Raw genomic sequence first — 13,810 nt, forward strand, 5'->3', positions numbered from 1 at the left:
TCCTCCCCTTGCAAAGGTTCATGTAAACGCACGCTCCGTATAAACACACGCTCCGTATAAACACACGCGCAAGATCCCTCCCGAGCACCGTGCGTTTAGGCGGAGACTACTGTAATAAGAATCATTTAAGTGAAAAGCTGGTTATTTCCCATGTTTATTTGTTAGAAGATCTTGGTCATGGGTTGTAATTTTGTTCCTTGAGCATGTTCAATTTTTCAATCCATCAAAAGTTGTTCTCATGTCTGCTGATGTTTCATGTTTGACAGGTGTCCCTGGTTTTAGTAATGTGCCACCATCAGAGGTCCAGATGTCCTTTAAAAAAAAAATTTTTTTAACTTTTTCTTTTCTCTATAGATCTAGATCTACAACTGAAAGTTACCGTACAGAGATTATTCACAGTGCTGACTGAAAGGTTGAATAATTAAATTAGGCCTTCTAATCCACAATAAAATCTACATTGTATCTTAAACTTCCTTCCAGCAAGGCAACACATCATGTGTCTATTATTAAAATTATCTGCAGAATGTTCCTTTTATAAAAAATAATCCTTAGCCTTAACTATTACAAAATTCCACATCCGCATCAAACAAAACTTACAGACCAATAGACAATAACATTCTAAAGATATTGATAGTAAAGATTTATTCAAATTCGTACAAATTCTATTTTCTGTGCATTCTGTTTTAGCAGAGGTTCATAGATTGACAATTAGGAAACTAAAGAAAAAATTTGCCACAGCTTAAAACCAAAATTCAAATAACAGAAGATCAAATAACTCTAATCATTATTGCCAGTGACAAAAATTCAGGTATGAAAAAAAAATAAACAACTAAACAAAACAAACCAGATTTACCTTTTAATGGAAGCAATTATACCACAAATTTGTGTCTTAGAACGATAACTTATATAATATTTAACAATTATAATGGAGCCTTACACGAAATATAAATTTGAGAAAAGCATAAGTTTGTATATAACGGAAGCTTGTGGATACATTTCACAATCAAGCCCTTTCCAAATAAAAGAAAACAATCAAAGGAAGACAAACCCAACTACAATAATACAGTTAAATAATATTGTAATGGAGAACATAATGAAATTCAGACAGCATAAACAAAAGGGGCACTTCTATATATGACTTTGATTGTATTGTTATAAAACAGCAAAAGCAATATATTAAAAATGTTTCTATCTCATTTTGCTCTTTGAAAATCTGGTTGCAAAATTAATAACTGGAACTAGCATGAACATTAATGTCACAGCCTGGGCGTAGACAGTGCTCACATACGGCAGTGAAACAATAATCAAAAGAATGCAAGTGGTGCCTGAAGGTAGTAAGTGATGTTACAATGTGAAGGACTGTAAAATAAAAGATCATAATAAATAAAAGTTATTAAACACATTAATCGATAACATTGTAACCACCAAAACCTGCATAATAAATTCATTAGTTACATTAAATAAAATCCATGTTGAGGACAATACCAAAAAGAATCGGTAACAAATCTTATATATTCGCCACACTCCTTACTTTAAGTACTGTTTTGATTCACATCTGCATGAACCTAGAATTTTGAAATGACATTGTCAACATGGAGACAAAATCTGATAATGATAAACATTTCAATGAAATCATAACTCTGCAAACTTTCATTACCAGTACCAGCCTTCCATGTAGAATAAGAAAGCATTTTATTACAGCAAGTTGTAGCTCCAAATATCTTGCAAATGAGATCGCTTGACATAGCCAGCAGGCGGTGGAGGAGAATGTTCTAGTTAAACTCACAGCTATCAACTACTCATTAACTGTCAACTGAGAACTGATTTCCCACAATTCATTTTACACTGTGTATAGGGATTTAGTTATTAACAAACAGAAAGCCCTGCAGTTAAATTTCATTACACTTTACAAAACCCAAACAGAAATCATGAATTGATGACAGAGTACATAGTAACACGTTTAAGCAGACATGCTGTCTCTCCTATTTTCATCTTTGCATGAGATGAGATACTGTAATCACTAGGAGAAAAAAAACTTCTGTACTTGTGGCCTTCCTGTACTAAACACTGGCAAAGATCTTTTCCATCTCAAAATCAAAACAGCTAAAGAGCAAGCTGAAGAGCACATCAGTATATTCTAACCTTACTGTGATTTTGATTCGCTACAACAGAAATCTTTTCAGCATTTCAATAGCGATCAAAACACAATACATTCTCATAACTGCAAAATCAGAAACAAGCCAATAGTGACTATAGTGTCTGTGAGTTATTACAAATGATTCAAAAGAAAATTTCTTACAAAAGTAAACGTCTATGAAGTTAATTCTAAGGAAAGCTCAAATCAGAGAGGGGAGAAATACTCAATACAGTATTGGAATACCTGAGTAAGATCACGCTGCAGAAAAAACTGTGTTATATGGAGAACACGGACTGCATAATTTTATAAACCATCATACTGGGTGTAAAGATAATAATGTCAAATTCATTTCACAATCGTTTACTGGAAGAACCAAAACACACCCCAGTGATATCATTGTGGGCATTCAAAGCCTAAAGCCAAATAAAACTATTACGGTTTAAATGGGAAAGGCGACAACTCTACCATTTCACCTCTTCTCACACTTGAATCATATATAATTTATGAAGGCACAGTGAGAATGAATCAGGAAGATGAAGGAACTATTCAACTCAAAAGAACTCGAGTATATTTATCCACCAACTTTCAATTACACATTGAACAGCAGTTTACAGTGAACAGCAGTGACAAGAACAGCCTGTATTTTTTATAAGCGTATGAAGAAAACTTTTGAGTTCAAGTTCCAATTTTCAAGGTTAGAAGAAATATTTTGTGAAAATAAGAACAATTCCATCAACAAAGCAAACTGCATAATGATAAATTGTTCCATTTTCAAACCACTCTGAAATTGTATAAGAAGCATGGTTGACAATACTAATAATTTGGCTCCACAATTATTCAAAGCAAAATTGCCTCTGGAACATATTCACATAAACTAAATTTCGGAATGTCAAAAGGCACCTATCCTCAGGATTTCGGAACATATTTGTCGACCTTTAAAGTCCAGCTTCAAGGATTCTCACAAATTCTGAAAAGAAAAAAAATATATCATGCATTGAGTTGATGAGAAAATTTGTTAAATTTGACAGCAAATTATAGTCAATAGCACACTATTTACATGTGTTGCTTATTCCCTACCACTTTGTACCAAAATTAAAAAATGAGGCGTGAAAGTTGTCTGAAGCAGTGGTCATGTCTGAACACTTGACGAGTAAAAAAAACTCTACCCAAAAGCACACTTCAGTCATGGGAGGGACTTTGCTCTTATATCTATAGATTTTATATACTCTACTCAATTAAAAGTGCTTCACTTTTCAAATGCACATAGCATTTCATTGTACAAATCATGTACATAATTAAAAGTACACAATGTGAGCTACTGTCCACGGTCTGGCCATCAGATAAACATTCTTTTGTCTGTGTTGTAAAACGTGTGTGCCTGGTGAAAGGGACCACATGTCGCATTTTCTCAAACCGAGATATCAGGCTTCAAAGGTCAAAAATAGAATTTTTGACAAAAACTAAGTTCCATTAAAAATGGATTCTTCAGCCATTTATTTATTGATATTTACAAGGATTTGGGTTATTTTGACTTTAAAATACATTTTAAAAGGTGTTTTTTAACTCAAGGTATATTGCATAATCCCAAAAAATGCATGAGGAAACTGGCTTTCAGGGTAAACACTGCGGATGGTTTCTCTTGTCCATTCATAAAGTCGACCCAATCACATTGCATACTAAAATTTAAGTCATTCTCTCTGCTCTCCAATGGCAGGTAGTGCGCATGAATATCTAGAACATGTAAACAAAGCGAAACTTTGCGCATCCATACCCTTTTGTTTCTTTGGAGAGCAAACTTGTATCGCCTATTTCTGCCCTGTGCAAACCGTATTTCTTGAAATTCCTGTTCAATGTGGTGGTGAATTTGTTTTGAAGACGTAATATAAACACTTTGAAGCTGTTCTTTTATTGTAGAGCTGCTTTTTAAAGTTAGTTTGTGAGAAGCGACTGTGTTGTCAGGTCGTCTCGAAGCACAACAACACGGCGGAGCTGCCAGCTGTTACTACTACCGGTACTGTTAGTAGTAGATCTAGTACTAGATCTAGATCTAATACTGCTATTCGTGAGCAGGAAATTGTGTCTCTTCTCAATTCTCTTAGATGCATTGGAATGTCAGAATGGCCACTGAAGAAGACATTAGAGATGTAATATGCGATTATTTCGTTTCTGACGTCGATTTGGGAAAAGAGGAAGAAGATGAGTTCGATCTGTGGTGCCATCGCCAGTTCCAGACCCTGCACTTGAAGCAGAACCGAGCGAAGCAGGTAAAGATTAACAACATAAAAAACAACAGTGATAATAGAAATAGATTTAGATTTAGCAAACTAATAATTATTTATTATAATGATAATTAATAGTATTAATTATCATTACGCTGTTCTTTCTTGATAAACCTAGATCTAGATTTAGTTTAGATCTAGCTTACTCATAGTAGTGCATTTTTGTTTTCTTAATTCTAAATGTATGCAGAACAAAATTTCATTTATTCCTGGGAGAGTCTGGGTTCTAAGATCTGGATATGTGGCAATCTTGTTAAGTGGGTAAGGAACAAAAAGTTTTCCTCTGACCCTGATGATAGATAGTGTTAAGTTCCCTAGTTACTGTGGTGAAGATACTTTTTTTGCCTGTGTGTGTTGCAGGAGATGAAGGGGGAGGGAGGGGGGTATCCAAGTTTTTAAACAAAACAATAATAATTATGAACATGATTTAACAACATTATATTTCAGCAACAGCAAAACCTTTTTACTAGAATGGTGACTTGTTATGAAAAAAGGGTGTTCTGTTTTTGTTTTTTCTGCAGAAACAGAGGTGAAACTTTAGAGCCGTTTTTCTCAAAACTTTGTTTCCGTACCCTGCCTTACAAAATCGCCCATATCTCAAAAACTACTGAAGATATCTTCAAAATTTAAAAAGCACATTGTTCAGAAATGAATTATGTACAAGAAAATGCCAAAAAACGGGATTTTTCAAAGTGCGACATGTGGTCCCTTTCACCAGGCACACACACATTTTGTTGTTTCTTATTGAAATAAATCAATCGTGATAGCCCTAAACATTCTATTCCTTAAAGGTTGCAAGAAAATAAAAGCATTCAATTATTAAATTGATCTCCTTATTGTACTCCTAACTGTACGCCAAGGTTGAGCATTGAAGAGTATTGCGCCATTGGGATTCTCATCGCCGGTGTAAGTCAAATTTTAATATTGATCAGCTGACAAGTGCAAGACTGCAAGAATATTTCTAGACAACTGGAAGTGTCGCCGACCAACCAAGAACGGGGCAACCAAGGTTTACAACCACATAACAAAGCCAGCACTTTCATATTTATTGCCACCCAAGAGACCATTTTCTTCCTGCCATCTTAGCCAGAGACCTTCAGGGAACTAAAGGAACAGTTGAGTAAGTGCAGCCTCCATTTGGCGTCTATTGACAGAAGCAGGTGTCCCGTGGGGAAAACAGACAGTTTCTTACTGTCGCCGATCGGCGTCCCGAGGGGGCAAGGTGTTAACACTAAGAATTATGAATATCAAAAATGCCTGAAAAGAATATTTGGTGAAAGGACATATTTTTGTGAGCATACGAATGCTCAATTCCCTCCACCATTCTTGTGTGTAAGTACACAGTGTACAGCTACATCTAATTTTATCAAGCAATGGTTTATTACAAACCTTCAAAGTTGATCTGGCCATCTCCAGTCAGATCTGCCTCTCTGATCATCTCATCAACTTCTTCATCTGTAAGTTTCTCTCCAAGGTTACACAAAATATGCCTGATCTCACTAGCACTAATCAAACCATTGCCATCTTTGTCAAAGATTCTAAAGGCTTCTCGGAGTGCGTCAGGAGACTCTGGAGCAAATTCGTACTTATTGATGATGGCTTCCACCTGCTGGCAGTTCAGAGATCGCACACCTGAAAAATGCAGTATACATAATTGAAAGACATGACAACTGACTAATACTAATACAATCATGGTCAATGAACCAGCACTACATCAAAAAAATTATAGTAAAACCAGGGAATATAAGGGTATCCTTGGGAAAAAAAACTATAAGACTTCAAAAGGTGGCGAGGGTTGCTTTGTTTTGCATTTCATGTTGTGAGAGTCGTATTGATAACATCAAACTATTAAGCTGTCGTCTGCAATTTGCTTCAACCAAGACTTCTTCATTTGTTTTTCTAGCTGTCCATGGGATGCGCAGCATGCGTCTTATGAACCACAACTCTGTCGCCTCAGTTGTTTTTTCCAGGTCCAGCTGTCCATTGATTGTCCATGCTTCGCATCCATGTAATAGGACTGGCTTGATGTAATTTTTCCGCACTCTTTTTCTTTTTTCCAGAGGCAGATTGATGTTTGTGAGTATCTGTTTCATTTTGTGGAAGGTTGCTTTTGCTAGGCAAATGCGGCTTTTAATTTCGGTGTGACATCTCCCATCTGATGATATAATGGTCCCCAAATATTTAAAATGTTGTACTTGCTTAAGGGTGGTATCATTGACTTTGATATTGCATGTTGGGGTTGGAGTTTTTCTGCTTATCACCATTGTTTCAGTTTTCTTGATGTTTAGGCTTAAGCCCAAGTTGTCACTCTCTAGTACGATGACATTTTGTAGGTGCTCTTCATCTTCTGCTATTAGGACTATGCCGTCTGCATATCTTAGATTGTTTATATTATGTCCCCCTATTGAGATAACTGGCATTTCTTCTATGTGTCTCAAAATATTTTCACTATACAGGGAGAACAAGTTTGTGTGTTATTGAACTTAAAAACATTACAGTCCATAACTAATCGGCCTTGAAGAAGGCCTCTATGCATGCACAAAGTATGGTAAAAAGCAGGACATTTATAAAAGATCATTGCCTTCAGTTCAAACTCAATGCTAAAATGGAAATTCATTTTTTGAACAGTTTTAAGGCATGAAAATTTAAGAGAAAAAAATATGTTACCAGGTAAATGCAAGCTCTTAGGCAGTCAATCTCTTACAGGAAGTGTTCTTACACAAAAACCATTGTAATAATGCCAATATACTTTCAGCAGAAATGTATAAAGCATTAGTTACACCAAAGACATTGTACCTTTACTTTCCAGTTCTCTACAGATGGACTGCAATTGGGCTTCTGTTGGGGCACGTCCAATGGACCTGATGACAACTCCTAACTTTGATGATGGAATAGTGTTGTCAGATCCACAGTTCATTGTAAAAGCTTCTTGGAGCTCTGCCGGGGGGATAAAATGAATTCAATACAAACATTACATTTCTTTTTACAATTTTTATTTCACTCCAATTCATTACTCTTCATGGTTAAAGAATATGTAAATGCTGCAAACCACATAAGAATATCATACAGCTGGGAAATAAAGACGATCAATATGGTTTAGTCTCAGGCAAGGAATCACACTACTAAAACAGGAACCCTCCAGTAGAAAAACAAATTCTTAACCCTGACAAGTAGGCATTCAGAAATAGACTGGAGCTTCACTTACCACTGTCTACATCAGAGCCCAGAATTCTGTTTTACAATTTACATGATTTCATTCCCCATGTATAAGAGGCTCAATAATTCAATAAAAACGCATACATAATGTTATTGACCATCCCACACTCCCTATTTTCATGCTCTGTATCAACTCCCATTTTCGTGATACTACTGTCCCCTTTAATTACTGTATTCTGTCTGTAGTAATGGAAAAGTAATTTTGTCAAGTTTGTCAAAAAAAAAATTTTCACAAAATTGTTGTCCTCTTCTGCTCTCTGGTAATTTGATAATCATGAAGCTCCCATCTCCAAATCATGTAAACAGTCTTTGCAACAGTCATGAATAACCACTGTATGAGGGCAGTTGTATACACAAACTCTAGGTAGAATGCATGCGATTTGTATCAAATTGAAGAGTAGAGCTGGAGAGTTGAAGTTGAAGGTTTGTTGAAAAGAGAATTTTGGGGGTGAATATGTTTATGAGCTGCTTTTTTTTCCGAGTGACAAATTAAGTATCATCTACCCGGCACTGATAAACTAATCAATGATTCATTCAAGAATGGTACATGACAGACACCAAGGGGCGCACACTTAAAGCAAATTAAGAAAGGCGAGAAGTGGCGAAAAAAATATTTTCCAATAGTTAGTTGTACCGAATGTGAAATAATCGCCCCTTAGCTGTCAATCATAGGCTTTTTTAAAAATTCATTTTGCAACAATTTACCTACTTTGTCGAGTCAGTGTTAACATCTTTGATGCCAACTTGCCCTTTCTCAACTACACGACCAAACCTAGTGATAGATTACGCAATCTTCATTGACAAAATCTTCTGACTATCGACAGGGTTCAATCTGAGTCGAAGTTAGCAAAGGCGGCACTTTGTTTGACGTTACCCTCCAGTCTGTTTTGACAAAGGCCACAGTCGTGTGGGTCACGCCGCCTACGCGACAGATGAACACCTCAACAAGTCACTGAATCTGCGTGATTCAACCGCCCATTCGCCACAGGGCTGCAAAACTGGCACTTGGGCGGTTGAATCTCATGGAAATCGGGGATCTGTGTGATATGCGATTGATTTACTGAAGGAATGAAACACTTTGCAGTAATCTTTCAAACTCGGGATTTTAACTTAAGATGTATCAAAGGCTATTCTACATAAAGGGATCAAAAGTGATTTTGGGAAATTCTGTCACTTGGGCAGTTGAATCACACAGCTAAGCGACAAATATATATATGTAGTAGGATAAAAAGGAGAATCTGAATTTCATAAGTCAACCAAGAGAAAAGACTGCAAGAATACTTTTCTTTCTGCTTGTGGAAAAAAATCAGGAATAAAATCTAATATCTTACCATCCCTCTTGAGAGGCTGTTTTGCCTGAAACAAGACAAAATGAAATTCATGAAAACATGAAAGTTGTACTTCTACTGTTATTCATTCTGAATTCATGGTCTGCTATGAATTTTAATTTTACCTGGAGGCAAAGAAATCTCTTAACATGAAAAGCTCCAACTCAGACTTGTCAAATTCATGTTCATGAAAATTAGAGCTGCAACTGACATTAACACAAACTTTGCCTACAACTGTAGTGTACTCATACTTCCAACCTTTTTGAACAGCTATTTTTTTTTTTTTTTTACCCATTCCTTCTCTGAGAAGTAAAGTTGAGCAACAGCACTCCAGCTTTCAAACAAAATAAATACAAAAATCACAAAACTAGACGAGACATTATCAATTAATTCCCTAACATAAAACAATTTTGCTGACCATACTCTAATAGTTTTGGTCCATTTGTCACAGAAACTTGCCAAGTTCACTAGCAACTCTCAAGGAATGCAAATTCATTCATAAGATGACATATATCCCTTAAAATTCTTTTCAGTTTAGATATAGGAGCATATATATACAGCTGGTACATTTTCATCTGTCTGAGGTTAACTTGTGAAAACAAGATAAAAAAAGAAAACAAATTTCTTTTTTAAACTCTTTATCACCGGGTTGGGGGGGTTAAACCAAAAACAGGGCCTTCTCTTGGTACAAAATCTTAAAGTGACATACATGACTAAATTGGTCATTAAATCAAAACAAATCAACCTATTTTGATATTTCTTGACCTACTGAAAGAACTCCCAGCAAAAAGACTTGTTTTCAGCAATTTAGCTAATTAGTCGAAATAGTCGTAAAGGAATGTCCCCGAGCCGCTTCATCAGCACAGCTGTTCCGACAGCGAGCTGCTGGGAGCAACTTAAGAAGTTGTTAATCTTCTCAGGTCTTCGCAAAAGAGGCTTTCATGGTCTAGAGGTACAGTGCATGCCTCTCAGTTATAAGGTCTCATAATTGAATCCTGCAAGCAATGGAAAAATTTTCTTCTCCCAAAAATTTTCTCCACTGTTGTTCTCTAGTATTATAGCATCGTCTGCGTTTCTCTCCACCCTGTCATCCTTCCCACTCCCATCCCAGCCCTGCCCCTTTTATGCTCTACTTCCCCCAACTTTGGCCTTCTTTCTACTGATAATCCTGGCTCCTTCTCACTGCTGTCTTTCATCCATACCCCTGATCTTAAGGTAGGTAAAAATCAAACACCTAGTTTTCTCAGGGCGAAAAATCTCAGAGGTCCTGAGTGCTAGATGCACCTTGGTTGTACTAAATTCAATAAGAGAATAATCAATTAATCCCAAAAGTGAACACACTCCAGTCAATTTAAAAAATACAGAGTACCTTCCAAATTGAAATGCGGCTGCCAGAAGGCAAGGAGTCCTATGAAGTAAAAAAACTGGTCATTTTAATTTTGAATTTTGCGCAGGTGGTGGCCGAAGCCTACTCACTGATTTTGGACCACTAAGGGATCTTTAACGTTCGCAACATCACAGATTTTTTTCCTGCCCTTATCTGACAGGGTTAGGTGTTCGATCTTACCTACCCCCAGATCAGGGGTGTGGCTGAAAGACAGATCCAAGCATAGCAGTAGAAAGAGTCGGGAGCCCAGAGGAGGGGGGGGAGGGGGGGAGGGGGGGAGAAGGGTCAATGAAAGCAGATGACAAATCATGATGAGAGAGCAGGAAAGGGTGTGAAAGGAGAAAATTTTAGGAAAGAAAATTTTCCATCACTGTCAGGACCTTTGAATGAGAGGCCAACACAGTACCTCAAGACCATGAGAGCCTCCCACTTTGTACGTTTTAAGAAATAGCAGAACAGTGTCTTTAGAAAAGGGTGGCCACACTGTACTGTGTTGTGTGTAGAAATTTTGACGTGACTGCAGATGCGCAATACACCGGGTGACCTTGATACACTTCATGGGGCTGCCCACCCATCAGCATACGTTTTAGTAATCAGTAAATAAAAAAAGAGTAATCAGGCTTAAAAAAAGAGTAATCTGGCCATAGATTGTATCGTCTTCTTCCCTGAGGTGTTAAGGACAGCGGTTGTTGTAAATAGTAAAGCAAAAGTACAAACGTAACGCAAACAAAGGCATGATGAAAAAAGTGGTCTTGATAGAAGGCTCGCCACCGGTTGAGATTTTTTTAAAGGGCAGAAAAGGGGGCTTTGCACTAAGTAAGTTTCAAACACTGATCTTTTTTTATTTTTTATATCCCTCACTGGCCTTGGCTGTCACACACAGCACAAAAAGACAAGAATTTGCTAACACCTTGTCACTACCATCTCATGTTCAGATATTGTTTGTTATAGCAGCCCTTTGTTGCTTTCATTTTCAGGCGTTTTTTATACAAAAATATATTGACTTAATAGAATCTATATTCGTTGCAAATAAATATTTCTTGAAATTATATTTGATGGCTTTTATTCCTATTTAACCACGCCCAAATGCTTCTTGGCTTCAGGTAATTTCTGCACTTTGGACTTAAATCAGAGGGGGATTTCACTGAATTTCAGAGAGAGGGGGGGGCAGGCACGGTTTTTTAAAAAGTGAGGTTACAGGGAGCATGCCATCAGATTTAAAATTTCTTCACAATCTTAGGCCAAAAATTGTTGAAATAATACTTTCTCTCTAACTGAAGAGTGATGGCAACTGCTGGTATGATGACATTCTTAGGCCAGCCTATAGTGATACTGTAAACGTGGCCAACCCCACTGACACATGTACAAGAGAAGCTCATGGGCCGACAGATGAACTGAGCAGGACGGCTCAATATGACAGATGTGACCGGACTTCAAATGTGACGAGATCGAGAAGAAGAAAGTAGGGCATTCTCCGGTTTGGGACCCAGGAGTACTGGATATCGATACTGATTTTAATACTCGGTATCGGTATTGATGTTTTATCCGAAAAAGAGCGAAAGATGCGCTGCTATTTTTCAGTACAAAATGAGCAATAATATTTCATGTGTTTTTAACAAGGGGGGTTTTAGGAGGGCTTGTCCCCATAACCTTAAAAAAACATGCGGGGGGTTTCAGAGGTGAGGGGTGGCATTGCCCCTTGAATTTAGCCATAATTTGATGTTTTGCAATTCGCAGTGACTATGTTCACGGTGGCCTGAATGTAGATTGCAATTAAAGAATGATCTTGCTCACTTCACCCCCTACCCTTTTCCCTTTTGTTTCTCTTTTTCACCCTTTCCCACCCCTCTTCCCACCTTGGCCTTCTTCCATTCTCCTTTGTTTCTGCAAATAACTTTTATTTTCAAATTGTCAATTTTGAACACGGGAAGAGGATCGAAGTCGTGTTCAGCACGTTGAGAGAGCAAGGCCTTATTTGCCATATTGACTGGGGCTGTTTTGGTGTTCCCGCATTCGCCCTCCGTAAACTCCCTGGCATTCGGACCACCACTGCATTATTCTTCACGAGAGTATTCCTGTGCTGTTTCATCATCACTTTGAGTGACCGTAGCATTTCAGTCGTGCCTCTGTGTGCCAATGATGGATGATTCAGTTCACGGTGAACATAGCCTGCAAACTAAGTTCACGACACTTTTTTCACTGCGTTAGCAATTCAGTATAATTAAGTTTGATATTTCTTGCTCGCTGAGCGTCAAACAGCATTATATCGGTATGCACGTTGAAAGTAATCGTTCAGATTTTAGAACCAGAAGTCAGAATCTAGATTAGATCTAATCGTCAGTGGAGCCAAAACCCACTTTATAGTTATTTGGGGCCAAACCAGATAATCCCCGAAGTAGATCTAGATCTAGTGACACTGAGTTGGAAGTGGCTATCCTCACTCGGAGTGAGAATAAAAATACGATCGACCTCTCACCCCCGGAAAGACTTGCCAGCGGTGGCTATTCTCACCCGATGTGAAACAACACCTGTTTTTCCCTAATTTCGGAATACTGTCTATCGGTGCGGATGATCAATTAGACAAAAACAAAGAAAAAAATGACGTTATATAGCACAAAAGTAAGCTAATTTGGTTGTCTACAAAGGTGCTATGGCTATTTCACTTTTCGAATCGAGCTGAACTACGCGGGTCGCCATTTAGTTTTGCCTGGAAGTTCTCGCAAGATCTACTCCTTCTCTCTCTCTCTTTCTGAATACTGTCTATCGGCGTGGGGACGATCAAATTGACAAAAACAAAGATAAAAAATGATGATAAAACACAAAAGTAAATTAATTTGGTCGTCTACAAAGATGCTACGGCTATTTAACTTTTCAAATCGAGCCGAACTACGCGGGTCGTCATTTTGTTTTGCCCGGAAATTCTCGCGCTACTCCTCTTTCTCTCTCCCCCTCCCTTTCTCTTTCTCTCTCACTGCCCACAAACAAAATTGCAAGCTTTCAACACAAGAGCGCTGGAACGTTTGTTCACGGTGAACGCTACACTGGTAGGCCTTATCACGATGAAGGCGCACCGGGTGAAAATAGCCAAAAGGTCCACCTCCACTATTCTCACATGGCCACCTTTATTCTCACCAATAGCGCAGGCGAGCCTTTTGGCTATTCTCACCCGGTGTGCATTCACCGTTATGGCTAACCCGTGCAGCGTTCACCCTGAACCCCAGAATTTTACACTGTGATAACAGAATTGTAGAATTCTGTGCCGTGAACAAACGTTCCAGCACTCTTGTGTTACTACTGTTAGCCTTAAAGCGTGCAATTTTGTTTGGGGGCAGTGGGGAGAGAGAAAGAGAGAGAGAGGAGTAGCGCGTGAACTTCCGGGCAAAACAAATGACAACCCGCGTAGTTCGGCTCGATTTGAAAAGTTAAATAGCCGTAGCATCTTTGTAGACGACCAAATTAATTT

The 13,810-nt window shown here is 37.9% G+C and overlaps 1 protein-coding gene across 1 annotated transcript; it reads right to left on the reverse strand.

Moving 5' to 3' along the window:
• Positions 1-622: 622 nt before the first annotated feature.
• Positions 623-8,988, reverse strand: LOC101861900 (calmodulin-2/4; the record flags this gene model as incomplete). The annotated part of the gene is given in 4 exon segments (XM_013085352.2): positions 623-3,104; positions 5,806-6,048; positions 7,213-7,353; positions 8,964-8,988. Coding segments are annotated over 4 exon segments (441 nt in total), but the record flags the coding sequence as incomplete, so codon positions are not given.
• Positions 8,989-13,810: the final 4,822 nt, after the last annotated feature.

This window comes from Aplysia californica, unplaced genomic scaffold, assembly GCF_000002075.1.
Source record: "Aplysia californica isolate F4 #8 unplaced genomic scaffold, AplCal3.0 scaffold00367, whole genome shotgun sequence".
Taxonomy (NCBI): Eukaryota; Metazoa; Mollusca; class Gastropoda; order Aplysiida; family Aplysiidae; genus Aplysia; species Aplysia californica.